This window comes from Mustela nivalis, assembly GCF_964662115.1.
Source record: "Mustela nivalis genome assembly, chromosome: 18".
In the NCBI taxonomy this organism is placed as follows: domain Eukaryota; kingdom Metazoa; phylum Chordata; class Mammalia; order Carnivora; family Mustelidae; genus Mustela; species Mustela nivalis.
The window spans coordinates 9,374,022-9,400,943 of NC_139037.1; the positions used below are offsets into that span (position 1 = coordinate 9,374,022).

The window sequence follows — 26,922 nt, forward strand, 5'->3', positions numbered from 1 at the left end:
GGATTCTTGTCCACATTCTCTACCTACTCTGGTAACTTTCATGGAGACAGAAAAGTTGGCCTGAGAGTTAAGATCTATTTATCAATCTAGCCTGAAGACCAGTTGTTGTTTGCTAAGTAGTGTTCAACAAGCAAAATAGACCAAAGGGAAATCTGGATTATTGAATCTTGCAGGTATGGCTTTTGGATAATTTTTTGGCCAAATAATAAAATCAAGGTCATGAGCTTGGGCCTCAGCAAACTGGATAATCTCTTAATCCACTCCTTCTGGTCTTGCTCTGTCTCCTATCCATTTGCTCTTCCTCATGCTCAACTCATTTTGAATTCCTCTCACTAACCTTCATCTGTTCTTTTAAATTAATCTTTTCTTGATTTTTCTGGTTGGGGTACTTGGGAGAAGGATCATCCTAGCTATAAGCCCCATCTCCTGGAGGCCCAAACTCTGACTTGTATGAACACTGATTTATATTCACCCTTTTGAAACAAACTCAGACTGAATGCCTTATCCAGGTCATCTGCTTGCCCAAAATGTTACCCCCAAATGATAGAAACTGGGAGAATGGTTTAGAGTCCACTTCCATTGCCTACTTGAACAGGCTTGACATCGTCACAGTTCGCCCACGGTTGTCAAAGATGTAGGATCTGAGTCAGCTTTTTGAATTCTGTTTACAATTCCACTACTTCCTGGAGTGTAATGTGGGGCAAATTAGCACATCTCTCTTTTTTCAGTTTGTTCTTCTTTCTGTGAAGTGAAATAAATCTAGAGCCTAATTCCCAGGGTTGCTCTGGAGATTAATGAGAATTATGTAAAATTTGGCACAGTACCTGGAGTATGCTGAGGTTTTACTACCATTAATGTCTACTAATTTCATTAGTGTCATAATCTTTGCAGGGATTCTGACTGTGATGGAATAGGGGATTGGTCAGGGTCCACCAAAAACAATTGTAGGTACAATTTTCTTTTTAATATTATCCTCTTCCCTCCAGACTTAATTCTTTATTATCATGTAAAATTATTCTCCTAAGACATTTAATCACCAGTTTAGTCAGATCCAGGGTATTTCCTCCCCCAAATTGTGTCAAGTTTGGTATAAGCCAAAATAATTTGAATAACTAATCAACATCCAAATACATCCGCATCAACCAGAACTCAGGCTTTATTATTGTGCAGTGAAAAAAAACGAAAACTTAATTCCAAGCACATGTAATTGAAGTTTTCAGAGAAAGATATTGTTCATAAAACATATTCAATATTTAAAGGAAAAAATGACATTTATTTGAAGAGCAAAATATACTTAGAATTCTTGGCTTATAAAAAGCCCATTTCCCCCAAGCCTAAGCTTTATAATTTCATATTAGGCAATGAAGTTCTTTTATATGATCTAAAACTGTTTAATGGAAATAGCATTTGACAGAGTAAAATGTTACATAGATGTATGACTCCAAAATAGTAGTATTTACATCCAATGTTCAACCTCCAAAGGTAGATTGCCCCAATACACTTTAATATATGCTTGTTTAGACATACATAAGTATATAAATGTAGAAAGGAAAACTGACATATATAATATGAACCCTCAGTTTCATCCAGGAGGATTAGGATACTAAAGCCAGGGAAAAGCAGACCTATGTTTTCCCTACTTTATTTTGCTATACAGTTGCCTTAAGGTTACCCGTTCAAGTCAGGAATCATGATGTAATTCTGAGACTAGAAATTGACCAAATATGCTCCTTTATCATTTCCTTTCAGAACTTGTCAAAGCATTTTCAAAATCAGAGCAAGTATATGGTGGAAGAAGAGGGTCATGACGAAAACAAAGTAAAATCAGAACACTTCTGAGATATCCATGTGCTGATGTGGCAAGAAGATGCAGCTCCCACCAGGGGATGCAGCAACTGAGAAAAGTTTATGGGCTAGCAAGGTGCCGGGACTGGGATGGAACAGATGGGGCATCAGATCGAGAGATTTCTGGATTTTATCACACCCAGAGTCTCTGATTGAGAGAATTCTCATCAATCAAATATATACTAAACTTTCAAGAGAAAATCATCCAGGTAACTGTTGTGTTTTTAACATAGACCTCCTTTCTATACAAGGGAAAGTGGGAAGGGTTTAATAGTCCATTCTGCAGAAGCCATATTAACAGTGTGCACATACCTAGATCATTATTTTCTGATCTTGTAAACCCCATGGAGGGCAAAATCACAAGGAAATGTGGTAACAAAACTGGCTGACTCCTGTATTCCCATGGACACAGATGCCCATGTGACAATTCTGACTTACTCTTGCAAACCATCAGCCTGTAAATCGTGACTGATCTTACATTTTTGAGAAGGCCCTATTAAGGGATGATAAATTCACATATGTACCTCTTGCTGCTACGACAGACCTCATCACTCCATTTGCCCTGAGCTGACTGGGAGAACAGGGCACAGTTTTCTCGCTTACCACCGTTGGGCTGTGCACGGTCCCAGTTGAGGAAGGAGATGGCGACTCCATGGACATCAACAAACTTTCCCTCTGTGACCATGTCACTGATGCCTAACCAAAAGTCGTTGACACCCGGCAGACTTCTTTTACCATAGTCTCGGAGGGCATTGATTTCGTCGGAGTTCCTGGGGATAACCAAGGTTCCTCCCTTGGAGATGCAATCTTCATTGGCTTCATGGAAGTGCTTCAAGCCTTCTGAAGCAAGGTAGCATTTCCTGTGAACTTTTGTGCCTCGGAGACAGACTGTAAAATGTGAAATTTGAATATAATAAGATGCCTTTTGAGTGTTCACAGCCAGGATTGGACTTGAAAAATAGCAGTTAATATTTGTGGAATGAATGATGTGTCATCATAATGATGAGTTAATATTTATGGAGATTTTGTGTGTCAGACCCTGTGCCAAGCACTTTATGATGATGAACGCATGTAATAATCACAGCAATCACATGAAGTGAGATTTTATTACTCCCATCTGTCCATATCAGGATAGTGAGGCTTACAGAAGTTGTTACTTGCCATGACTTAATTTATAAAAACATAACTTACATAACATATAAGACCATAACTATACAAACCCAGGTCTGTCTCACCCGTAAACCATTTTCTGGCCTTGTGCTACTCTGATATACACATGCTTTTAGTTTGCACAGCTCTATTGTGTACTGTTTCCTTTGAACTTTTGGAACTGGGTGGTATTTCATAATTAGTTAACAAACAAACACACACAAAAGTCTGAGTTGACATATAGAGCAACAGTAGTTTTGTTATCCAAATAACTCAGCCCTGTTAACTCTGTTCAGGTTATCCAGGATAAACCAAACATAAAGATAGTTTCAGGGCAAAGCATTGGAGAACCAGGATCTGACATTTGTTAGGTTTGTAATTGTTGGAGAAAACACTTAATTTTTCTGTGCCTCAGTTTCCTCATCTGTAAAATGAGGATCTTCATAATGGCACCTGTCTCATAAGTTGTTGGAGGACTAATGTGTTCATGGTTGTAGAGTATTTTTAGTGCCAAATGGTGGGTAAAGCATTAATAAAACTGTTGCCTTCTACATGGGCATTTGATCTTCCTTTAGCTTTCGAATTCTGTTCCTAGAAAGCTGATAAAGGGAATATGTCAACAGTATTACTGGGCAAAATTGTTCATGGTAAAAACGATCTTGAACTGATAACATATAGCTGGCCTGGGAGTTATAAAGCCTTAATGGAAGGCTGTAACTTTAGTCTTCCCTGAAAGTGGTAACTCATAATTGGACAGGTCTCTTGCAGGACCCATGAAATTTGCTTTTGGAGTTGGTATGTAAGGTATTGGATCCTTTGGGTATAAGCCTTGTGGGCAAGGACTGTTCTTGAACCCATTCAGTATAGCTCTATTTTCCTTACCCCTGGGATCCAAGGAGGGTCACTCCTGGACAACAGGTGTAGAGGGCATAGCTTGCTGGGAGCTCTACCCCTGTGTAAAGAGTGCCAAGTTGTGGTTCTAACCAGTGGCCTTCCGTTTGCATCTGGTGCACCATGTGGCCGGAGTGAGTCCTGTGATCCTGCGTTTAGTTGAACCTCAGCAGATCTCCCAGTAGGCACTTAGTAAACATCTAATGAATGCTAATATTTATAATAATAATAATATAATAATAATGCTAATAATAATGCTAATTATTTTTGCCAATCAATATTTGCTTAAATTCTGTTCCTTTGCATATTAGAGAAGAATTATGGACAAATTTTTTTAAATGCATTGTTGAAATGTGTGTTCGTATTTCTATACTATCCATATATAGGAGAAGGGAGTGGAAAATCAAGCTGATTTCCCCAAACAGCTGTCTCCTCAGCCTTTTTTTTTTTTTTTTTCCAGCTTTTGAGTCCTTTTCTCCTGGACAATGTCAATGTCTCTTTTAAAATTGTCACCTAGAATTTGACATGTACCCTAAGTATGGTTTGAATTTCTGGCAAATCATGATTTCCTGTCTCTTTTGAGACGAAGCATTGATGAGTCAGGTCTTACCTGTCTGTAGGGCTTGCATTTCCTTCAGGGCATTGACTTCTCTCCAGAGCTTTTCAACTTGAGTCTTCAGGTCTCCATCCTTTTCTGGGGATATTTTAGGGTGGGGTAGGGTAGGCGGAATGAAAAGCATATTATTAAGATAAGATAAAAATAAAATTAAAGCTATGGAACCCAGAATCTAAGGTGAGGGTGGTTTTGTTGAAACTGAGCCAAGTGTACATGAGAATTAATGCGTGAAAATAAGTTGGCCAGGAAGGTTCATAAGAGCTTGGTTGTGGTAATAATACTAGATGATCCTTCTGTGAGAGAGGGCTGCTGTGCCTCTCCCCCATCCTGTGGGACTCTCCCTCCATCAGGCGTCAGACTTACTGACTTTCAGAGCATCTTAGACCAAGGTATGTTATCTCAGGATCCATTCCTTTGGGTTTCTCCTGCCAGGAACAAACACTCTTGCTTCAGCACTTGTCCATCTCCTCACTGAGCTGAAATCTCTTTTCTGGAATCCTTTTCTGGTTATCATCTCTATACTAGCATCTGTCTGACTCATCTCTTTTCTTTGAACCTTTACTTTTCTTCAGAGCACTTTTCTCTATAATTCTTTTTACTTACTTAATTTTGGGTGTCTTACTGTCCATGGTGCTCCTGAAGCTTAACACAATGCTTGGCACATAATAGCTGTTCATAATGCTTGTTGAATGAATGAACAAGATTCTAGGACTGATGGGGTCTATCTTAGAAATAGACAGTTTGAACTCTTTGGAGGCAAGAATTATAATAAACTGTAATAAATAACAAAAAAATACTAAGAACCATCATACACTGTGTACAGGCGCTTAATTCTTTCAGTATTCCTGTGAAATAGTCATCATTACTGTCCTCAGTTCACAGAAGAAATAGAGGCACAGGAATGAACCTGCTTTAGGCCAGCCAGTGAATAAGGTGCAATTAGCATTTGACTCTGTCTTACTCCAAGTCTGTGCTCTTCACATCCTTCTGATCTGCTCCTGCACAGTAACTGCCTGATCCCTAGCACATGGCCTTGGACTGAGAAGATGCTTAAAGCTTGGTATGAACTGTCACCACCTGCCTTCTTACATAGATGCCATATGGGGAATCTGTGTTCTATCCTGGATTTTTCAGGATAGTCCTAAATCCACACATGCTGATTCAACATCCTCTTAAACATAAGCTTTGCAAGCCAGGTGTTTCCACATTGAGTTAGGAAAGCCTTCTGGGTTCCCAGGAGTGGACCCCATCTGTGTTTCATGTGATATTACACATCATTTCTGAAAGCATCCAGTAGCTTAGCTCAGAAATACAGTACCCCAAGAATTTCCTCAAAGAGACCACTCAATCCAGAATAAATGTAAGGGTACATTCAGAATGCAGAACCACCAACTGTTGGAGGCCAGGCTCACCAAGGCCACTGAAGACTTTCTTCCAAGTTTCAAGTTGTCAGCCATACAAACGTCATCCCCTTTCTCTCTCGGCTCCCTGCTCCATTCCATATAAATATGTGGCCTCTACAGGGAAGCTGTAACGTTGTAATTAACATGAAGACATGAGTAATATTAGGCTCCTGGGAGATCATTATGGGAATCATTATCCAGGTGACTTGGCTTCTCCTTCTAACCTTTGTGACAAATGCAGATGTGTTTTGTCTACAGTGAATACAGGGACTAACTATTTCAATGTAAAATTGAATCTTATTTGTTTCTGCAACATATAATTTATTGAGACCTATGAATTAAATACCAGGGAAATTTTGTTTTTTAGTTAAATAAGTCCCTTGTTTGCCATTTTGAGTAGAACAAAAACAAAAACAACAACAACAAACTCCCTCTCATTTTATTATTGTTTTTCTCCAGAAGTAGTTTCGGTGTAGAAATGCAGAATTAATCTGGAAAATCACCAGTAAACCTATGGAATATATATATATACCTCCACCTCATGAACAACCAAAGAAATGTCAACCTTCGTAACAGTCAAAGAAATGCAAATTAAAAGAGAGGCATTTTGTTTTTTGGTGAGGTTGACTGAGCTTAAGCTGTGATACAATGTTAAGTTAAATTGTCAAGGTGTGTGGGAATGGCCATATACTGACGATGGGAGCAGTGTAGGTTGACACTATTATTTTGGGAGACAGTTGGAAAGTGTAATGAAGCTGCAGTTTTCTAGAGGAGTATCTTAACTGAGGCAGTGGATCAAAAACAAAATAGATGGAAAGCCACACAGAAGTTCACCAGGAGGGGCACCTGGGTGGCTCAGTGGTTAAAACCTCTGCCTTTGGCTCTGGTCATGACCTCAGGGTCCTGGTATCGAGCCCTGCATCGGGTTCCCTGCTCAGTGGAGAGCCTGCTTCCCCGCTCGCTCTCTCTGCCTGCCTCTCTGCCCCCTTGTGATTTTTGTCTGTCAAATAAATAAATAAAATCTTAAAAAAAAAAAGAAGTTCACCAGGAGACAACAGATGACATGAATCATGACCCATCTATGTAGTGGAATATTATGCATCCTCTAGAAGGACCTATGCATCCCTTATGTTGATAGTTATCCAAGATTTGGTAGGTGAGATAAATTAATAGCCCGTCCTTATTTGGCTAAAAATAGAAGGTTTTAATTGGGAATGTTATTTTAACTGGGAATGTTATTTCCCAATAAGTAATAGTGGGTAGTTCTGTAAAGAGGTTTGAAAGAGAAAAAAAACCAGCCTTCACTTTTGATTTCATAAAGTTGGGTATAATCCCCAGGTACTTAAAATGTTTTCAAATTGTATGTGTTAGTGGAGAGAGGTGTTTGGTAAGTTTAGGCTTACTGCTTCACTTACTGCTGTAGAATCTGTTTTCTTGGACTTCCTAGCAAAAACTCACAAAAATTTCTTTGGGAGGATGACGCTGAAGAGGTGTGCACAGTCAGTTAAAAGGCAAACAAGGAAAAGCATGTGTGCGCACTTGCGTGTGGTTAGGGATGGGGTGGGGTGAGAGCTACATGACCTGAACCAAATGATCTCAGAAACATCCCCACAGCACACACACACACACACACACACACACACACACACATCCACATGTTCACACCCCTCCCCACATCCCTGCTGGGTGGTCACTGCTTTGCCACTGCTTCCCAGCAGTGAAGAGATGCTGACACCAAAAATACACCCTATCATCACACAGTATCTCCTACTTCCCCCTTTCCCCTGCCCTCATCTTCACCGGTATACTTTATCACTCCTGATATTTTAATCTTCCATTTAAAAGAGGTAACAGGAAAGTTTAATATTGTATAAGGGAAAAGATTCCACTGAAGAAACCTGGTATCAGACTGAAATCATAGAAATAAATACCCCCTTTGCAAGGCACTTTATAGTATCCAAAACACAACCCCTGAGAAAAGCCTCCTTTTACCCACCACCCATCCGTGTGTGTCAAGTCTTGGCTTGCACTTTGTTGGTATGTTTCCTGTGTTTTGTTACTACTGAAGTGAAATCGATAAGGAAGTAGTGTCATAATATTGACCTAGAAATACGCTGAAACGAAAATGAAAATGACTCAGAGGATGAGATAAAACATCACTCTTTGTCTCCCTTGATGCTTTTTCCTTCATGCTGTGCTTCCAGCATATTGCAAATAAATTGCTCTCATCTTTGTTCTTTGCAAGATTTTTTTTTTAAAGATTTACTTACTTGAGAGAAAAAGAGAGTGAGCAGGGGGAGAGGCAGAGGGAGAGAGAGCATGTCAGGCCGACTCCCGCTGAGTGCAGAGCCCAACTCAAGGCTCAGTCTCACGACCCTGAGATCATGACCTGAGCTGAAATCAAGAGACGATCACTTAACTGACTTAGCCCCCCAAGAACCCCTGTTTTTTTCTCTTTAGCCTCTTAACCCAGTTCAAGCCACCCAGACTTTAGGATTGCTTAGAGAATCAGTTTTGCATTAAAATATTTTTGAATGCTATATGACTTTGCATAATGACATATCTTTACATTTAAAAACAGATTCAATTTCTTTCTGACATGAAAAAACTTAAAATGTGTAGGATAGACTGTCTTTACATTGTCAAGGGTATGAAAATATATCTGTGTGATAACTGGTGAGAAAATGGTCTAACTTTGACTATACTTTTAATAAGATTATAGTTATCTTACAAATATATTTGAACAGTTATACAGTATCTAGGAATGAAGCAGTATATTCTAAATACTGTCAGTCTATTCTACTTGATGCGTTGTTCATAATAACCAGATATCCACCTATCCAGGTTAACTTGCTCTGAAGAACATTCTGCCTGGCTAAGCTCACTTGAGAAAGGATATACAATACAGACATTTTTTTTCTATTAAAAAAAGGATCTACGTGTGATTCCTTTAAATATCAAAATGTTCCGGAAAATTAAAAGGTCACTCAGCCCATGAACTGCCATATCTGCATGATAGCATGGTGCTATCAGCAGAGGCAGTTGTGCTGGAGGAGTCTGGAAGTGAACATTGCCCAGTCCCTCCCCACACTGCGCACGCCTAGAATTTTGCTGGCCTGAAAAGCCCCATTACCTTTCACTCGGCGTTTACTGTGCTTCTTGGCTTTAAATTTGGACGTGTGGCTGGTGGTCTGGTCCAGGAGTAAGGTGATAACCAGGATGTAAATTACAAGTCCATTCTTTGCCATGGCTCTTGGTCAGGTCTGGTGCCCACTTTGCCAGCTCCAGTGAAGTAGCGGAGAGCAAGAAGGCTGCACAGCCTCATCTTGCCCTGGAGCGCCTGGGGCCAGCTTTATAAAAGTGCGTGTGAAGGTTGGCTGGACTCCTGCTGACGAAATGTTTGGATTCCTAGTCTGCCCACAGTATGAGGTGGCCCTTTGTTCTTGTGTCTCATGTTAGACTTTTCTTGTTTTTAATGTTCCTATTACATTCTCTACTTCACTTGCCTTTTCAGAGTAAATCAGAGTTAACTAAGGGATTAAGGCCTTTGCCTGCTTTCTTCTTCTTCTTTCTTAAAGTCCAGGAGGTTTGGAGTCTCTCTGTGAAGACCCCCGTATTTAAGCCCTTGATTTGGAGCTCTGAAGTTCACTTAATGATCTAGGAAATTCAGTCCCGTTTTCAGGGCAAACAAATAAAGCACACACACACACCCCAAAAGTAGGAAAGCTCCTGCCTGTGTATGAGTGTGTGTGTGTGTGTGTGTGAGAGAGAGAGAGATATGCCAGAGTCTACACACACTCAAGGGTCTACACAGCTCAAGTGAAACTTGGGAATGGTTTGCTCACAGAGTATAACAGGGATGGCCAAAGGGATGGTCCATGATCAGACAGAAAGCTTTCTTTTAGGATTTTGTGAATTCATCAGGAGTTACATTTTTGGGAAACACACCTTAGAATGAAAAGAAAATTAAGGTGAATAATTATTTCTGTAAGAATTAACGTAAAACATCAACTCCAGCTATTTTGCAAATCCCCATCACCCAACACTTTCTGCCTTGCAATTACCCCAAACACTTAAAAAATACTTTGAAAGAGAATATAGAAATAACAGAAGAATAGAATAAAAGACTCAGTATAATTATTCTTACCTTAACAATGGGCTTTTTAGGACAAGTACTAGGAACCAGATAGGCTTTTGTATCAAAAGCAAGGGATGTCCATTATCTTTCTTTTTCTTTTTGAAACAACATAAGATCAAGGGCTGATGATTCCCTCTGGATCTTGGAAAACCAGTCTAATCTGTCTTCATTGCCTTCCTGTGAGAGCCTCTTTGTACCCTACCCATGTATTAACACTGAAACAAGAACACTGATAAAGAAAATTCTGACATGATTTAGCAATGTAAATGTGAAATGAAGAATAAAGAGTTTACTTACAATGCAGACTCCTTGTACTGACTGGGCAGTCTGTGAGTAGGCACTTCACATCGTCATGGAAACAAGCTGAGCTGGGTTCAGGTTTGTATTTCACCCCTTTATCAGCTGTGTGCTATTAGGCAAGTCACCGAACCTGTCTGGGCCTGTTCTCACACAGAGCTAGGAATGCCTGCTTCATAGGGCTGCTGGAAAGAGTAAATGAAGTCATAACTATAAGACCTTAGCACAATGCCTGGTGCTTAATGATAGGAATAGTATCAGCATCTGTAACATCCTTACTGTTGATTATAATAGTATGTACACTCCATTCCATGGAGCACTAAATCTGTTTATTCTTCACAGCAAGCCTATGGGATAAATATTCTCTCCATTTACAGATGATTGAATCTGAGCCTCAGGAAAGTTAAGAGTACTTGTTCATCACTCAGATTCCAGTGGAATTGGAGTAGAATTTAAAATCTGTTTTAAATGACCCTGGAAGACCTCCCCTTTGACCTGGCCTGTGAAAAATGTGCTTTGATTGGAATAGGGAAAAGGATCAGTGCTTTATAACTGATCTTACGATTGATTGAAAATACTTTTTGCCAGCTTCTCAAATCCTTTCCTCTGAGAAGAGATTCTGAGTTACAGAAGAGTCGTGGAAAGCTAATGATTTCTCTTGGATCTTTGATCTGTGCTATCTTCTACCTAGATTTGTAAGAAAAGGCTGTCTTTTTTTTTTTTTTTTCCAAATAAATCTATATTGTTTTAGGCTCTTTTTCCTTTCCAGGAAGCCTCTGACACTTTTTGGATTTGTTTTCTTTTAGCCAGATTCTAAAACCTGTTCTTTCATTCCTTTGAATTAAAAGACTTTATTTTTTAGAAAAGTTTTGGATTTCTAGAAAACTTGAGCAGAAAGTGTGGAGAGACTGCCTTTCCCCCTCCCCAGTTTCTCCTATTATTAGCACCCTGCAAAAAAAAACAAAAACCAAAGAAAAAATATTGCATGTGTGTGGTGTATTTGTTATAATTGATGAATGAATATTGATCTATTACTCTCTGTTAAAGCCTATAGTTTACATTAGGGTTCATCATTTGTGTCGTACAGCTCCGTGCTTCTTAGCAAATAATTGTATAATGTCATGCATGCACCATTACAGTAGCATCCAGAAGAGTTTTGCTGAAGTCCATGCTTTTAGTTCTAATTAAATATTTGAGGATTCATTTCTTCCCCAGCTGTACTGCCTGGCACCCCTCAGGACTCTCTCCTAGCTGCTCTAACCTGTTACTCTCTCCTTAGATGATCTTCCTTCTTCTCATGGCTTCACAGTCTCTGTCCGGGTCTCTTTCACATTTATCTCTCAGTCTAGGTCTCCTTCAGAGTCACAGTTCCAGTTGCCCGTGTGACCCTTCCAGGTGGATGTCTCAGAGACATTTTAAACTCATGATGGCTAAAGCAAAATTCTGGATTCTTTCCCCCATTAACATCCCATAAATTTCAGAAAGCCTATTATTCCTGACTGTTCTCCAGAGCTGTTAATGTCCCCAACCCACTCAGGGGTTCATTTCTGAAAGCTAGGAATAATCTTTGTGCTTTGCCCACATGCCCCCACCCCAGACCTTTGTTTGCAACACCCTTTCTTGCAGCCTTGTCAGCAGCAGCCTTGTCAGTAGAAACGTATGGTTTCTGCTTCTGTGTAGATGGTTCCTCTTTCCTGCCATCATCCATCCCATCTGAAGTCACCAAGAGCTCTTGTCCTGGTCCAGCTCAGCCCCTCTGCTCCTGCCCAGCTTAAGTGAATGCTCCACACATCACTAATGGGATCATTACTCACTGACTTAACACCTTCTAAATCTTTCCATTGTTCATAAGATGAAACCTGGACTTCTTTCTTTGTTTTCAGAGGACCTTCTACCTGGTGAGACCCACCTGGTTCTTCCTGGTGACTTTTTCCCTTCGTGGAGACCCTTTGCCAACTTTGAGTCATATTTTGTTCTGTCTTTCCATTCCCATTGTGCTTTTCCACATAATTTTTTTTCTGTTTCTATACTGTCACCTCTTCCCAAACTCAGACCCTTGGCGTGAGTCCAAATTAGTGCTACTTTGTGTATGACCAACTCTTTCTTGTCCTTCAGATCTGAACTTGAAGATCACCTTCTCACACAACTTCTCTATCTGCACAATGTAGCAAGGTCCTTCTCTGCCTTCTCCAAAAAGGTACCCTGCTTCTTTTATTCGCCCTTTCATGGTTTGGTACTCATTTTAAAAATGAATTGATGTACTTGATTCACTGATTGGACGTCAGTCTCTCCGGCTGGGCTGTAAGCCCCCAGAGGGCAGGAGCCATGTTGGGTTAGCTGAGCTATGCATGCAGTACAGTGCTTGGCACAGTGTTTGCTCAACAACTATTAGCTAATGTGTGGGAGGGCGGTCTTGCTTTTGCTTCCCTCCTTTCCAACCTCTGCTCTGAGACTCCAGCAATAAGGCACTTGACCAAGGAAATAGCAGCTCAGCTCTTGGAAGAGTAAAGAGACAGACTAATTTGGCATAATAACACTTGACATCATGCTAGGAAACCATCCTGCTCAGGACTGGGGAGAGGCTAACTGGCTTGCACGTGCTTGGCCCTGAGGCCAGACAAGGATAGAGCTGTCCTTTAACTTTTCTTCCTCCTGTTGAGATTCCAAGTCCAGTTCATCCTCCTTTAGGGAAAAACCACTGGAAACTACATGACTACAGGATTGGCTGGAAGAAGATGAGAGTTGGATCTTAGAATATTCTTAAGGTAAGGATTTTTGTCCCTGTCCCAAATGCTGATTGACATCAGACGTGGCCTTCACCCCCAGAACCTCAATAGGAATAGCAGGGTGGCGGGAAATGGCAATGATCTGGGAAAAAAATCACATCAAGAACTACACACACATCGAAGGTAATGGGGTCGGGTGGCCCTGAACCCACCTTGTCCTTGGGGAAGGCAGGCCTCACTCAGTTTTCTTGGAGGCTAAACAATCCGTTTTTTGTGGAGTGGGATGATGTCACCCAGCTTGTCTCCTGGGCTGGACCAGGGCTTCTGAAAGGACTATTTAAGAAGAAGTACACATTTATAGCCAGGGAATAGGAACCATAAAAATACTGCCTTTAGTTGGAAAGCATTTTGGTGAGGATTTACAAACTGTCACCAGAGTTTAAATTCTCCTAATAAATTGCTGTTTACAACACGTCTCCTGACCACCCTGTGTAATTGATGTGTTTATTCCACTGGTTGCTATTTTAAAGTTGCTCCGAGCTGCTGTTTTCCAGAGTGTCTAACCAACAAATCCATCGTCCTCCTTGCTGTTTGTCTGTTAATCTCCAAGTCTGAAATCTTTGAAGGCTGTGTTCAGAGATTCAAGGGCAGCATTTAGGGGAAGTGGTAGGGCTGAAGTTGGATATAGCAGAGATGAGGTTGAAGTGCCTGAAGGAAAGATCAGTTATGGTGTCTGTGCAAGTTGTCTTGTTTTTACTTAGGGCTATTACTTGTAGCTGTGACTGGCAAAGGTATCTGGGAGTTTGAAGAGACGGCTAAGGACAGGGTTTAGGGAGAGTTAAAAGCCCTTCTGTACCCCAGTGTTTATAGCTGCAATGGCCATGGTCACCAAACTGTGGAAAGAACCAAGATGCCCTTCAACGGACGAATGGATAAGGAAGATGTGGTCCAGATACACTACGGAGTATTATGCCGCCATCAGAAAGGACGAATACCCAACTTTTGTAGCAACATGGACGGGACTGAAAGAGATTATGCTGAGTGAAATAAATCAAGCAGAGAGAGTCAATTATCATATGGTTTCACTTATTTGTGGAGCATAACAAATAGCATGGAGGACATGGGGAGTTAGACAGGAGAAGGGAGTTGGGGGAAATTGGAAGGGGAGGTGAACCATGAGAGACTATGGACTATGAAAAACAATCTGAGGGTTTTGAAGGGGTAGGAGGTGGGAGGTCGGGGTACAAGGTGGTGGGTATTATAGAGGGCACGGATTGCATGGAGCACTGGGTGTGGTGCAAAAATAATGAATACTGTTATGCTGAAAATAAATAAAAAATAAATTAAAAAAAAAAAAGCCCTGCTAAGATGGGGCAGCACTGAATATACATAAAGAGCAAGGACTCCAGTTAAAATTTCAGATCTGTTACTTTTTAGTTGTGTGATATGATCAGACTTTGCCGTTTCTCCTGACTGGGGTTTCCTGATCTCTCTTACGGAATGTTGAGAAACCTGCAGCATAGGCTTCCCTAAAGACCCATCACATAGATGTATGAGGCATCATGTCTCCCTAAGGTCCTCACACTCATCCTTGCCCTGACCTCAGCCCGTAGATTTGACCCCATTTGAACTCATACTGAACATACTTTATCATTAAACTTCTCAACCTTTTTTTATTTATTTTATATATTTGTATCTCTCACATTTTTTTACCTTGGACATGTTTCTTGCCCTGTTCTCTGCTGATTTCCTAGACCAAAACTGTCTAGTAGAACTGCTTGATAGGCACATGTGGCTATATTAGATAGCACAATTTTAGTGCCTCACAAAATGAGTAATGTGGACATTTAATAAATGTCTATTACATGAAGTGGTTCAATTCCCTTTACTCCAAGCGAATTTGGAGTAAAGAGAATGGAGGTTTAGATCCAATTAATCTCATCATAACAATTGTGCTGGGATTTTTCCTGTAAATCCTATAAGGAAGGCATTGTTCTAGAGAGAGAAGGTGGACCTGTCCTTAGCGAATGAAGTGAGCTTTCTAAGAATCTTCATCTTCTAGGTATTAGTCAAACTTGGTCTCCTCAAGAGGCACCCAGGTGGCTCAGATGGCTAAGTGTCTGCCTTTGGCTCAGGTCACAATCCTGGGGTCCTGGGATTGATCCCCCACATTGGGCTCCTTGCTCAGCAGGGAGTCTGCTTTTCACTCTTCCCCTGCCCCCCCCCCAACCCTCGGCCACTCACTTGCTCACTCTCTCAAGTAAATAAAATCTTAAGGACAGTATCTGTTGATACTATTTCTACCATTGCTCTAATTTCTTTGGGTTTTCCCTGATATTACAACAACCTCTGCCTGAGTTTCTTGGGTTCTACTCTAGACCTGTGATAGCTCCTTCTCTGAGCCAGTTTTTAGTGTGCGATCTCAGCTTGACCCAACTCCCCCCCTCTTCTGGGACTGAGTGTTCTTCTGGCTCCCCCCCATCCTGCCTTCTCATGAGCCCTTCCAGACAGTGGTTCAGACCAGTACATCCTTGGCCCTAACCTGAGTCCTCACCTCCCACAGCAACACACAGTATCAGAAAGTACACAAATGACACCGAACTGGGGTTGAATCATGGCTCTCATTTACCAGCTGTGTGACTGGGCCCGCTTACTGATCTCTCTCAGGCTCGCATTCCTGTAAATTGGGGGTCATAATGACCATCTGCCACCATTGTTGGGAAGATGAAAAAGATTCCCTGAAAATAGTCAGTATAGAGGCTGATATATAAGAGACGCTTCCTATGAGCATTTTCTATTGATAAATCAGTTCTTGTTATCACCATCACTGTTACAATGTCCCAGCACTAACTGACTTCAATCCGAAGTCATTCCCTGCAGCCACCCAGTCTGCCTCCTTATAGTTATCCCTCTGTCCCATCCTCTAAGCACCCACTATAGTGAACAGTTCTTTTTTTTTTTTTTTTTTTTTAAGGAAAGCAAACATTCCATTGGTCTGTTTTTCCTAGGTGTACCAACGTTTCAAATTTCTTGTGAGTTTTGCCTGGCCCTGCTGCCAAGATGGTCCAAGAATACAAATAAGTCAGTATTCGCCTCCCTTCTCCTGGGAGCAAGGGCAGCCCTCAGTGGAAAACCTTCCTAATTCCTCTCTGAAGGCCTCCCAAGTTTGGACCTGGTGGAAACAGTTTTCAGCCTTCAGGTAACTACAACAAGGTCGTTGTTCTTCCTTAGAATTCAAAGACGTGTGGACTCTCTGTATTTAGAGCAAGATGACTGCAGATTGCAGAATGAAACATTGAGAAAATCTGCCTTTCTGGGTATTAACTAATTTTCCAACTTTTAAGTCCATGACCATTTTACTGGTGGAAATTTAGTGATAGAACTAAAGCCATCTTGTGTTCCCCTTGAGCTGGCTCAGTTAAACAGTCAGGCTATTCTATCCGGTTTAAATGGGATAAGAAGGGATTGCCTTTTGGTTCTCTCTCCAGAAAGTTCTTCCTAAGGCTGAAACCCTCCATGGCTAAGCTGAAGAAATTGTCCTTGATGGGTTAGACCAAAGAAATTATGTCCACAATATCTGTTTCTCATAAAGAGTAGTAAAAAGCAACCAAATAGTTAAATGAATTACATGTACAAGGCATTACTTATATTTCTTTTGAGTCTGAGATAAATTAAGAGATAGAGGAAGAGAAGCAGCAGTTGGAGAGGATGGAGAGATTAAAACAGGTTTGGTACTGGACAGGTCAGTCTTAAAGTTTTCAGGAGACACTTGCTGGATTTATCTAGTTGATGGGTAATAGTAGTTGGACACTGGAATGAAGTTAAAAAGTTCTTTGAGAGAATCAGTAATTTGTGAATAGCGAATCAATGATACATCAACAGTGGGGAACTGATGACGGGTCTGGGTCCAGGATACTCAGATGGGGATGAGAGGAGGATCAGAGACAGACCCATAGCGTCCCAGATACTTAAGGGGTGGGTGGAGACAGGAAAGGGACTCAGTCACCAGAAAAGCTTGAGGAAAACTATGTTTCTCTTTATTGATTCCACATCTTTTAAACCTAAGGGGAAGGTTCTTGGGGAGGAGAGAGGAGACAGAACTGGCAAATGTGTCAAAGAAGTAAAATAAACATTGGTCTTGGCAGTTAGAAAAATGACTCCAGGCAATTTCTGTAAGGCATAAGGCATGGAAACCAGATTGCAGTGAGGAAAATAGTAAGTAGAATTTTAAAGTTAATTTTTTTTTAGTAGACTTTCTTTTTTTTTAGGCTCACAGCAAAATTGAACTGAGGGCACAGGGATTTCCCATATGCCCCCAATATTTGGCTCTGCTTGTTGGTTGGGGGCAGGAGAGGAAGGGGTTTATGGGTGCAAAGTGGGGGTACATTTGTCCCTCTGCAGTCTCCTGCCCCAGTCCCTGCTTCTCCCCCAGCCTCTTTGCAGACCCAGGTCTAGACCCACAATCTTGCATATCCCTCACTCTCAGTGCAGAAATGTGCTGGCCACGGGGCCACACACATCCATGCCCACAGGCTGTTGGGCAGAAGGTGTGCCCACCACAAGCTCTATGTGGAAATGGTAGGGGTGTTGAGAGGGGGTTAAGGCTGAAGACTCTGGAAAGAGACCACCTTGGTTTGAATCCTGGCTCTATGACTTCTCAGCTGTGTGCCCCTGCTACAGTGTCTCCTATCACATAGGAAGAGAAGGTGTAACGGTACCCAGCTCCTAGGTAGAGATGAGGTCAGTGAATACCTACAACATGCTGCCAGCAGTGTCTGTCCAACAGCAAATGCTAGCAATGTCCATTGGACAGATGGGAATGTTGAGTGGTTCTGATCCTTGAAGCTTGAGTTTCTTGAGGTCCTAAAACTTGAGTGAAGTTTTTGTCTGTCAAGATGGGACTAATTGTGCATTTGGTGAGTTGTCCTAGAGCCTCTTCTGGGAACCTGGCCTGACTCTTCCTTGATACAGTAGGGAAGTAGGAGGCTGGCTGATGACTCAGGGGAAGGCTACTCTGCATGGTGTGGAAGTGTTGGATGGGTCTGCAATAGCCGCAGGTTTGCACCTGCTACTCTGCCAACAATCCAGGTTATTGCACATCATTTTAATGGACACATAGTTCATGTGCCTCACTTTACTGAACTCGTGCTGATTGTTTAACTAACTTCCAGTTTTTCCTTTATTATAAATAAGGTTGAGATCTACATCTTTGTGTATACATCCATATTTTTTTTATGCTCTAGATTATTTTCTTAAGACCCCCTGCTGTATAAATGGATTTACTGAAGGGGCAGCATAGTCTAATGCTACTACACAGACTGGAGTCTGGATTCTTGAGATCAAATGTAGATCCTACTACTGATAGCTGATCTCACCCCCCCCCAATCTTGGTTTCCCCATCTATAAAATAGGGGATGATAGTAGTATTTATTTTTCTTTTTTTATTATTAAAAAAATAAGGTTTATTTATTTTATTTATCAGAGAGAGAGAGAGAGAGGAAGCACTGAGGGAGAAGCAGGCCCCCCGCTGAGCAAGGTGCCCAATGAGGGACTCGATCCCAGGATCCTGGGATCATGACCTGAGCTAAAGGTAGACGCTTAACCAATTGAGCCACCCCTCCTTCCCCAAAAGTAGTATTTAGCTTAAATTAATACTTGTAAAGCACTTACTTAAAAACAACATTTAGCCCATAGTAAGCGTTAGTAAGTAATACTTAATATTACTGAGCCAAAGGGGATGAATATTTTAAGATTCTTGATACATAAGAGGAGAAGGCCTTAGCTTGTCTCCTTCCTAGGAGGAGTACATAGTGATGAGGTTGGGGGAGATACTAGGAGGATCAGTTTTAGGACACAAATTAGGCCATGTGGCCTAGCAGGCAAAGTCACTGATTCTTTAAAGGGTTTCACATGGGGATGGCTAGCTCTTTCTCTTTGCTTCCTCCAAAGAGCATTTCTTCTCATCTCTTTACTTCTCTGTAATATTCAACTGGACGGGTGGTGGTGAGGTCCTGGGTTGTGGGTTTGGGCTAAGAGAGATACAGAAGCTCCTAAATTTGGGGGAAGATTCTGTGTTCTAGCCCAGTACACTATGGAGTGCTCTGTGGAGTTTGAGCCGAGTCAGTCCTGGGTTTCCATTCTCCACTGTCCTTCATGCGTGAAGGAGGAGGGTTGTGTGGGCCAAGGCAGGATTCAGGCAATTCTGTGCTCACTGGCCATACGTAATATCATCTAATAAGGCCCCAAATGCCATCATCATACAGAACTCTATTTAAAAATGGATGTGCCCATTTTCCCACCAGGAAAAAAAAAAGTATGTAAGAAGACGATTTCAACGTTACATCTTTTCTTAGAGATGTGGAGAAGTTCCTCAGGTTATGGAGCAACATGGTGGCTTACTGGAGAGCCGTACTGGTGTCTTGGAAACGCTGCTCTTTTTCTCAGAGGTGAAAACTTTTAGGGCTTTAGAATATGAACCAGCTTTTCTTTGCTTTCAGGAAACCACCAGCACATCCATTTTGAATGTCTGGTAAACAGTGAAGGAGTCAGTGTTTTAGGAGTGTCTACTTTTCATCTCAGGAGACTTTTTCAGCTTCTGTTTTTCCCCGATGAGTAGAGAAGGGCCATCCAATTTGCATTGGATGCTGGTTTTTGCTGTAGGGTTCCTTCCAGTAGAAACCAGACAGGAAATATTCCCAGAGCCTCGTTGTTTGGGTGTGGAGACAGCAAGTCCAGGGGACAGGCTGATGTCTCTGAAAGACCCACATTCACTATGCCCACTTCCTTCTATAATTTATTTCTGTCCAGGGGGACTAGGCTACCCTCCAAAATATATACCAGATATCTGGGATTGCAGTTGAAAAACCCACTGCTTGCCTTGAGTATGCCTTGTTGGAAATAAAAGAGCAAACAGTCCTGGCTTTGCCTACTGACAATTTAAGAGTAAGTAAAAGAATTATTTCTCCAACCAAAAATGGAAGAGGATTACTCAAAGGGGATTAATATATTGGACTTCTAAGCCATCATTAAAATTCTGCTGTAAAAGGATATTGAGCGACGTGGAAAATGGCCATAGTATATTTCTAAAGAGGAAGAAGCAATTATAAGCCAGAATTTATGGTTTATATATACGACTAATGGAGACATTTGTGTGCTGAGATTATGGCATTTGTTTCCTTTTATTTTCTAAGCTTTCTGCATAAAGCATACATCATATTTAAAGGTAAACGTTTTTTGAAGTATAACATATGTACAGAAATGTGCCCAAACTGCAACTATACAGCTTTCTGATTCTTCATAAAATATACATCTGGCCATGCTACCAGTACCTAGGTAAAGCAAGCAGAACATCTCCAGAAGCTTCTTGAGCCCTGTCCTAGTCCCTATTCCTTCATGCAGTGGCTGTGAAAGATGTCAGCTAGCCTAGCTCAGCTGTTTCCCAGAATCCCTTTCCCTGTGTATTTTGAGTTATGGTGACACACCAGATTCCCCTGCAGAATACCCACAGCATCGAAGGAGGGGGCAGTGAGAGACTGCTCAGGGTTCTGGCGTGTGCTCATGGGTTCTGACTTGTCTTCCTTCTCTCACTTTACCTCCATCTTCCCTTCCCCATTGGTGGCCCTGTGGACCTCAGGCATGAAGACTACAGCCTTACAGAGACGTTTAACTAATTTCTATTGTTATATAAAGTCAAATCCTACAGTAATCTCCTTGATTTTTTTTATGATTTTATTTATTTATTTGAGAGAGAAAGAACATGTGCACAAACAGGGGGGAGGGGCAGAAGAAGAGGGAGAAGCAGACTCCCTGCTGAGCAGGAAGCCCCACCATGTGGTGGGGCTCCATTCCAGGACTACTGGACCATGACCTGAGCCAAATGCAGACTTAACTGACTGAGCCACCCACGTGTCCCTGCAGAAATCCCTGTAATATGTGTAGGTATACGCACATGTGTATATATCGTAATAGCTTTGCTTCTCTAGTTGAATCCTTTCTGATAACAGAATTAGCGAGTAGATGATGGCCAGTCTTCAGGACAGTTTCCAGTGAATGGTCCTTACTTCCTGGTGTTCACATACTTGTATAGTTCCCTCTTACAATGAGCAGGATTGACTTATGTCACTAATAAGATGTTCTGGAAATGGCTGTATGGGACTTTCAAGATTAGGTCATAAAACATATTGCAGCTTCTACTTCTTTCTCTGATTTCTTGCTTTGGAAGAAGCCAACTGCCATGTCATGAAGACATTCAGGCAGTCCTATAAAGAGGTCCAGCCCTGAGTCAGAATGGCCCAGCTGAACCACTTCCACATTTCTGACCTACAGAAACTATGTAGGATAATAAATGTTCTTTGCTATTTCGTGTTGCTAACTTTTGGGGTAATTTGTTTTACAGCATTAGACCCATGGAATTCTGAGGAAGCGAAATACCAGTTATTTAAGGCCTGCAAATTTGGGGGTGGTTTGTTATCCACGAGGGATGTAAAAATCCTTTCTAAAATCTTGAAAGTCATGCTATAAATCTAAAACAGTTTAGGGCTGTTGTCTGCTGTATGTAACAGCCACTTGAACAAATGGGGCTATATTTTTCCTCATATAATAAAAAACCTAGAGGAAGATAGTTCCAGTGTGGACACAGTGTCTTAACCTTGGGTATGGCATTGGCATCTTTGCAATTCTTGGAGCCCTCTCCTTAGTTATAAGATAGCTACAATAGCTTCAAGCATCACATCTTCACAGCATCACTTCAAGCAGAGACAAGGTTTGTGGTCCCACATGGGACCACATGGGACCACAGGGAAAGAAAGGTCCCACATGCCTCCCTTTTATCATGGAAGGAAACTCGCGCTCAGATGTCCCCTAGCAGAGTTCCCTTTAAGGTCCCATGGCCTGAATTGGGCCACAGAGTTGTCCCTAGACAGGTAGGCCCACTTTGTCTGACACAAAGGGCACGCTACCAGATTCTTGAACAAAACAGGGTTCTAGCAGCAAGGGAGAGATGGGGAGGTGATGGCTTTTGGGTAGACAGCCAGGAGCGTTTGCCAAAAACCTGTACCTGACAGAATCCGACTTACCTTTCAGATCCCCACCTCTTTAGGAAGGACTAATTCAACGGTCTCAGAGCTTTCTTGTTAACTCTTGACAGTGTATGTCAAGTTCTTTCTCTTTGTAATGCTGGTCACGTAATTTGCTTGGTTTGTTATTTAACTGTGCCTGTATCTCTTGCTGGAGTGCCCGTCTCATAATTCAGGCCTAAGGGTACAGGATCTGGCACGCAGGACCCCAGGAAGTTCGTTCTCCTTCCCTGCTCTGCCTCACTCCTCTTTTTCCCTATTTCTGATCAACAGAAATCATTGTGAAAAGTAAACTTTTCAGCTTTCCACTGACTTTTTTTTTAAGATTTTCTTTATTTATTTGAGAGAGAGACAGTGAGAGAGAGCATGAACGAGGAGAAGGTCAGAGAGCGAAGCAGACTCCCCATGGAGCTGGGAGCCCAATGCGGGACTCGATCCCGGGACTCCAGGATCATGACCTGAGCCGAAGGAGTCATCCAACCAACTGAGCCACCCAGGCGTCCCTCCACTGACTTTTTTATTAGTAAATCTATCCCAGGAATGTTCAATTGACTTGTTGAGTGTAACTCTTTAATAAAGCAAGATCGTGGATGTTTAGCAAATAGAATGTTTTGTTGTGAATGAGAAGTCCCATGACTGGGAAATGGGGTTTCTCCTTTACTTTGTATAATGACAGGACTTGATTAAATATTAATCAGACTCTCCCGGAGACAGGGCCCGAGTTTAGTGATATAATTGTAACTCTTATACATAACTTGGGATTCATGCTCCTTTACTGCTTCCTCTGGAATATTAATGTCATTTCCTCCAAGGCTTGTGAAGGAGAACAGAGAGAGAGGGAGAAAGGGGCACGTGTCAGCCGTGGTTTCCTGGACTGTGAATGGGAAGGCCACAGGTTAGTTTTGACTGGAGGATGGTCCCTGTCTGCATCCCTCTTCCAGATTTTGTCTATCCGTTAATATCAGTTTGGCCCTGCTATGTGCCAGGAAGTGTTCTAGGTGCAAAGATACAGCAGTAAACCACAGAGACAAAGATCTCTGCCCACAGAAAGCTATGGATTTTAATGTTTCCTGGTATCTACACTTTCGAGAGCTGTCGCACATATTCTCCACTAATGCTCACAAGTACCCGTGAGGCATAATTTCTTATCCCCCATGATGGACATAAACAAATTTTCTTTTCCCTGCCAGTATGTTTTTCTCCTCTCGGTTGTAAAATCTCTGTGGCAAGGAACGAATTCTGCTTTGGGTAGAGATGGACAGCTCCCATTTCAGTGTTTCAAAGGTGGATCAATAAACCAGATATGACCAACCAGGAAATCTTATCTCCAGGCCAGGCCAGAGTCCTCTCTGGAGCTTAAACCCCAGAACTATCAGCAAGACTTGATTTTCCCCCATTGAGATAACTGAAGAATAGTTGTTGGCAGACAGAATTCACAGGATGCTGTCTACCCATCCACACACAACTAAAGCACACACACATGAGAGAGAGAGAGAGAGAGAGAGAGAACCAGCCTGCCAATGTCTTTTGAAGTTCTGGATTTAGTTGTGCCAGTCAAATGTCTTCGAGAACCAACCTGCCTGTTTATATCCTCCATTTCCCTCCTTTCCCCTCTCTTATCTTTTCTGGTTTTTGACAAATTCTTGAATAGCGTTTTGGTTTCGTATTGCTGTCTAATATATTGCTGCAAACTTAGAGTCTCATTTATTAGAAATGCAGGTTTATTTTCTAAACCTTCATGGGTCAGGAGGCAGGGCTTAGCCAGTCTTCTACTCAGGGGCTTCCCATAAGGCATCAGCTGGGCTGTGTTTTCATCCGGAAGCTTGCCCGGGGAAGCGTCCTTCCACTTCATTCAGGCTCTTGCCAGCATTTGCTTCCTTGGAGCTGTGCGACTGAGGCCCTGTCTCAGTGCTGTTGGCGAGGGGCACTCTCAGCTCCTCAAGGCCACCCGTGGCTCTTAGCAGTGTGGCCCCTCACAGCCCCACTCAAAGCATGGTAACCGACCTCCTCAAAGCCAGCAAGGGAGAATCTCTTGCTCCAGTTTTCTAAGATGGCCTCATACACAAGGTAACCTAATCTAGGGAATGCCATCATTATGCTTGTCACATCCTGTTGGTTAGAAACAAGTAACAAGTTCTTCCCCCCCACGAGGGGATGGCACGGTACAGGGATATATATGATTCATGGTGGGTCACCAATGAATGTGCCTGCTACTAGAACCCACTTTATGTATCAAGCACTAGGTACCACACTGGGGAATACCAAAGTGCAAAAGAGATATGGCTCCTTCTGTCTTAGAGCTTATATTCTTGTAAATTTGGAGCTTGTAAATTATAAAGCCAATGAAATGCCACCTATTCCCCAGTTTTGTGCTTCCCTATAAGCTAGTTTGAGTTCTTAGCAGCAGAAAGAATCCTAACCGATACAAATCTACTTTATAGATGGTACAAATATGTAGATTGTAGAGGTCAAGGATCCTATCCTAGCACTTTTTCCCTGGGACCATAATCATGGAATGGATAAGACTTTGGGGGTAAAATGTGGGGGTTAATTGTGTTTTGGCTCCACTGTTTCTGACCTTAGACACATCACCTTTTTGAGCCCCAGATTTCTGATCTCTAAAGTGAACATAGTACCTGTCCACTGTAGGCCTATTCTGTGTGGTTCCCTATGTGACAGTGTTCTGAGAATAGCTGTAAACCCAGGCAGATATTGCTAATGCACTTGGAGACCAGCAACAAGATGACACCACTGTGGAATATTTCTGGACCAGTTGATTGTTTACCTGGGTCTTCCCAAAGGACATATCTTGAGAGGAAGCACTCTTCCCTTTCTTAGAATCTTTGCTTCTTTACTTCTGGACTCCCACAATGTGCCAAGTGAATGCTGGTCAGTCCATCCTTGCAGGGTCTTGTGCGTTCTTTCATCAGTGCATTTGTGGGAGATGGAATAATAACCCTTGAAAGATTCCCACACCCCGATCCCTGGAACCTGTACATAGCAGAAGAGACTTTCCAGACGTGTTAAGAGTCTTCAGATGGGGAGATTGTCCTGGATTATCTGGGTGGCCAGTGTAATCACAGGATCTTTATAAAGAGAGAGACAGAAGGGTCAGAGGTAGAAGGAAGGAGATGTGGTACTAGAAGCAGGGTTTGGAGTGATGCCATGGCTGGGAGGGGCCGCAGCTAAGGAACACAGCAGCCTCTAGAGGCTGAGAAAGAAGGAACAGATGCTTCTCTAGGGTTTCCAGAAGGAATATAGGCCTGCTGACACCTTGATGTTGGCCAAGAATACTCTTTTCTGAACTTCTGACTGCCAGAACTATAAGATAATAAATTTGTGTTGTTTTAAGCTGTTAAATTTATGGTAATATCTTATGGCAGTAATTGGAAACAAATAGAGTGCTAGTCCAATAACAGTATTATTTTATATGTGTGGCCCTAGTGTGTGTGGGAACCAGATACTATCAGCACATCAGAAGCAGTTTGTAAGTATTTGAGGAATTTGCAAGCTCATTGCAAAGTCATGATAGCATGCAATTGACTATGTTGGGAATATTTACACAAATCAACAGCTAATTACGGCTTCTAGAAATTCTGGAGAGGTAGTTTGTCAGCATACCACTGTGGTTGGGTGTCTGTGGATTATGGGGAGTGTGGGGTGGGCAATGGGGTCTAAATGGAGATAATGTGATACATGGTGATTCCAGAGGACACCGAGGCCCTTGAAGGCAAGGCCACGTCTTATTATCTCTAAAACTCTTCCTTCCCTATGCTTTACACATCGTATGCCCCCCAAATATTTATTAAATAAAATTTTGGAATATGTCCTCCTTTAACGACTGGCCCAGATGAGATCAGTCCTTCAGTCTTGGACTCTTACATACTATTGTCCAATCAACCATCCAGCAGCACCCCAAAATAGCAGAAAACAATGGGATTTGAAACCAGCGAGAATCTGGATTTGAGACACTGCCCTATCACTAATCGGTTGTGGGACCCTGCAGAAGTAGCCTTTCTGAGGTCCAGTTTCCTCATCAGTAAGATGGAAATTATGGTTGCACACGGTTGTGTGAAGGTCAAACACAATAGTGGTTGTGGAAGGAGTTTGTAAACTCTAAAATGCCGGGTAGATGCCATTATCACATTGAAAACGGAGTTAGAGCCTCATGATGTAAAGCTGTGTGTGTGTGTGTGTGTGTGTGTGTGAGAGAGAGAGACAGAGAGAGAGAGAGGGAGAGAGAGAGAACACAAATAATTATCTGTGCAGTTTTTTAAAAATGTATTTACCTTGAGAGATCTGAGGCTTTCTGAATATGAAACTTTGGGAGCGGGCCCCTCCTGAAATGGACAGGTGGTATTTTCAAAAAAGCCCCACGGGTGGGTGATTTCCGTTTACACCCGCTGTTGCACGGAGGCAAGAATGTTTGAGGTGAGTTTTCGGAGGCACCTGAGCTCAGTTTCATCATTGGGAATGACCTGACTTAACTAAGTGATTGGTAGCGTTCCTTCCAGTAAATAAGACTATTATTTACCTTCAGAGCCGGGCAAAGTGCCTGACAACACCATAGGCCCTTACCAAAGCAAAGGTTTGTTGATCAGAAAATGAGAAAGCAGGGGAGGTGAAGATAAATTAGCCACGTGTCTCTGACCACTAGGTGGCAGGAGCATCATGCTAAGTCCAAGCTCAGGTGCCTGCCTGCCCTGCGGGGCGGGCGTCATTGACCTTCTTGAGGGGCCTTGAAGGTCTTCCTAAGGTAAGGCTTGTCATGGGAGTATAGGGA

The 26,922-nt window shown here is 42.1% G+C and overlaps 1 protein-coding gene and 1 long non-coding RNA gene across 3 annotated transcripts in view; one reads left to right on the plus strand and one right to left on the minus strand.

Moving 5' to 3' along the window:
- Positions 1–26,922, plus strand: part of LOC309853714 — a 72,306-nt gene that overhangs the window by 18,971 nt on the left and 26,413 nt on the right. Inside the window, exons 3-4 of one of the 2 annotated variants that reach the window (XR_014305889.1) lie at positions 13,028–13,104; positions 16,074–16,264. The exons of the other annotated variant lie outside the window; for it this stretch is intronic. This is a non-coding gene — a long non-coding RNA (uncharacterized lncRNA). The remainder of the gene's footprint in view (positions 1–13,027; positions 13,105–16,073; positions 16,265–26,922) is intronic. 2 annotated transcript variants of the gene reach the window in all.
- Positions 1,129–9,266, minus strand: CLEC3A (C-type lectin domain family 3 member A). Its single transcript, XM_082711103.1, has 3 exons — positions 9,038–9,266; positions 4,496–4,579; positions 1,129–2,733 (listed from the first exon to the last, which is right to left on the minus strand). The coding sequence occupies exons 1-3, from the start codon at positions 9,150–9,152 to the stop codon at positions 2,342–2,344; spliced, it is 591 nt and encodes a 196-aa protein (XP_082567229.1). The 5' UTR covers positions 9,153–9,266; the 3' UTR covers positions 1,129–2,341.

What these genes read in the sequence shown, in the direction of transcription:
- CLEC3A (XM_082711103.1), bottom strand. Translation starts at nt 9,152, where the DNA reads ATGGCAAAGAATGGACTTGTAATTTACATCCTGGTTATCACCTTACTC. An exon ending in CAGTAAACGCCGAGTGAAAG is followed by an intron (nt 4,580 to 9,037) that starts GTAATGGGGCTT and finishes AAATATCCCCAG; the next exon opens with AAAAGGATGGAGACCTGAAG. An exon ending in AATGCAAGCCCTACAGACAG is followed by an intron (nt 2,734 to 4,495) that starts GTAAGACCTGAC and finishes CACATTTTACAG; the next exon opens with TCTGTCTCCGAGGCACAAAA.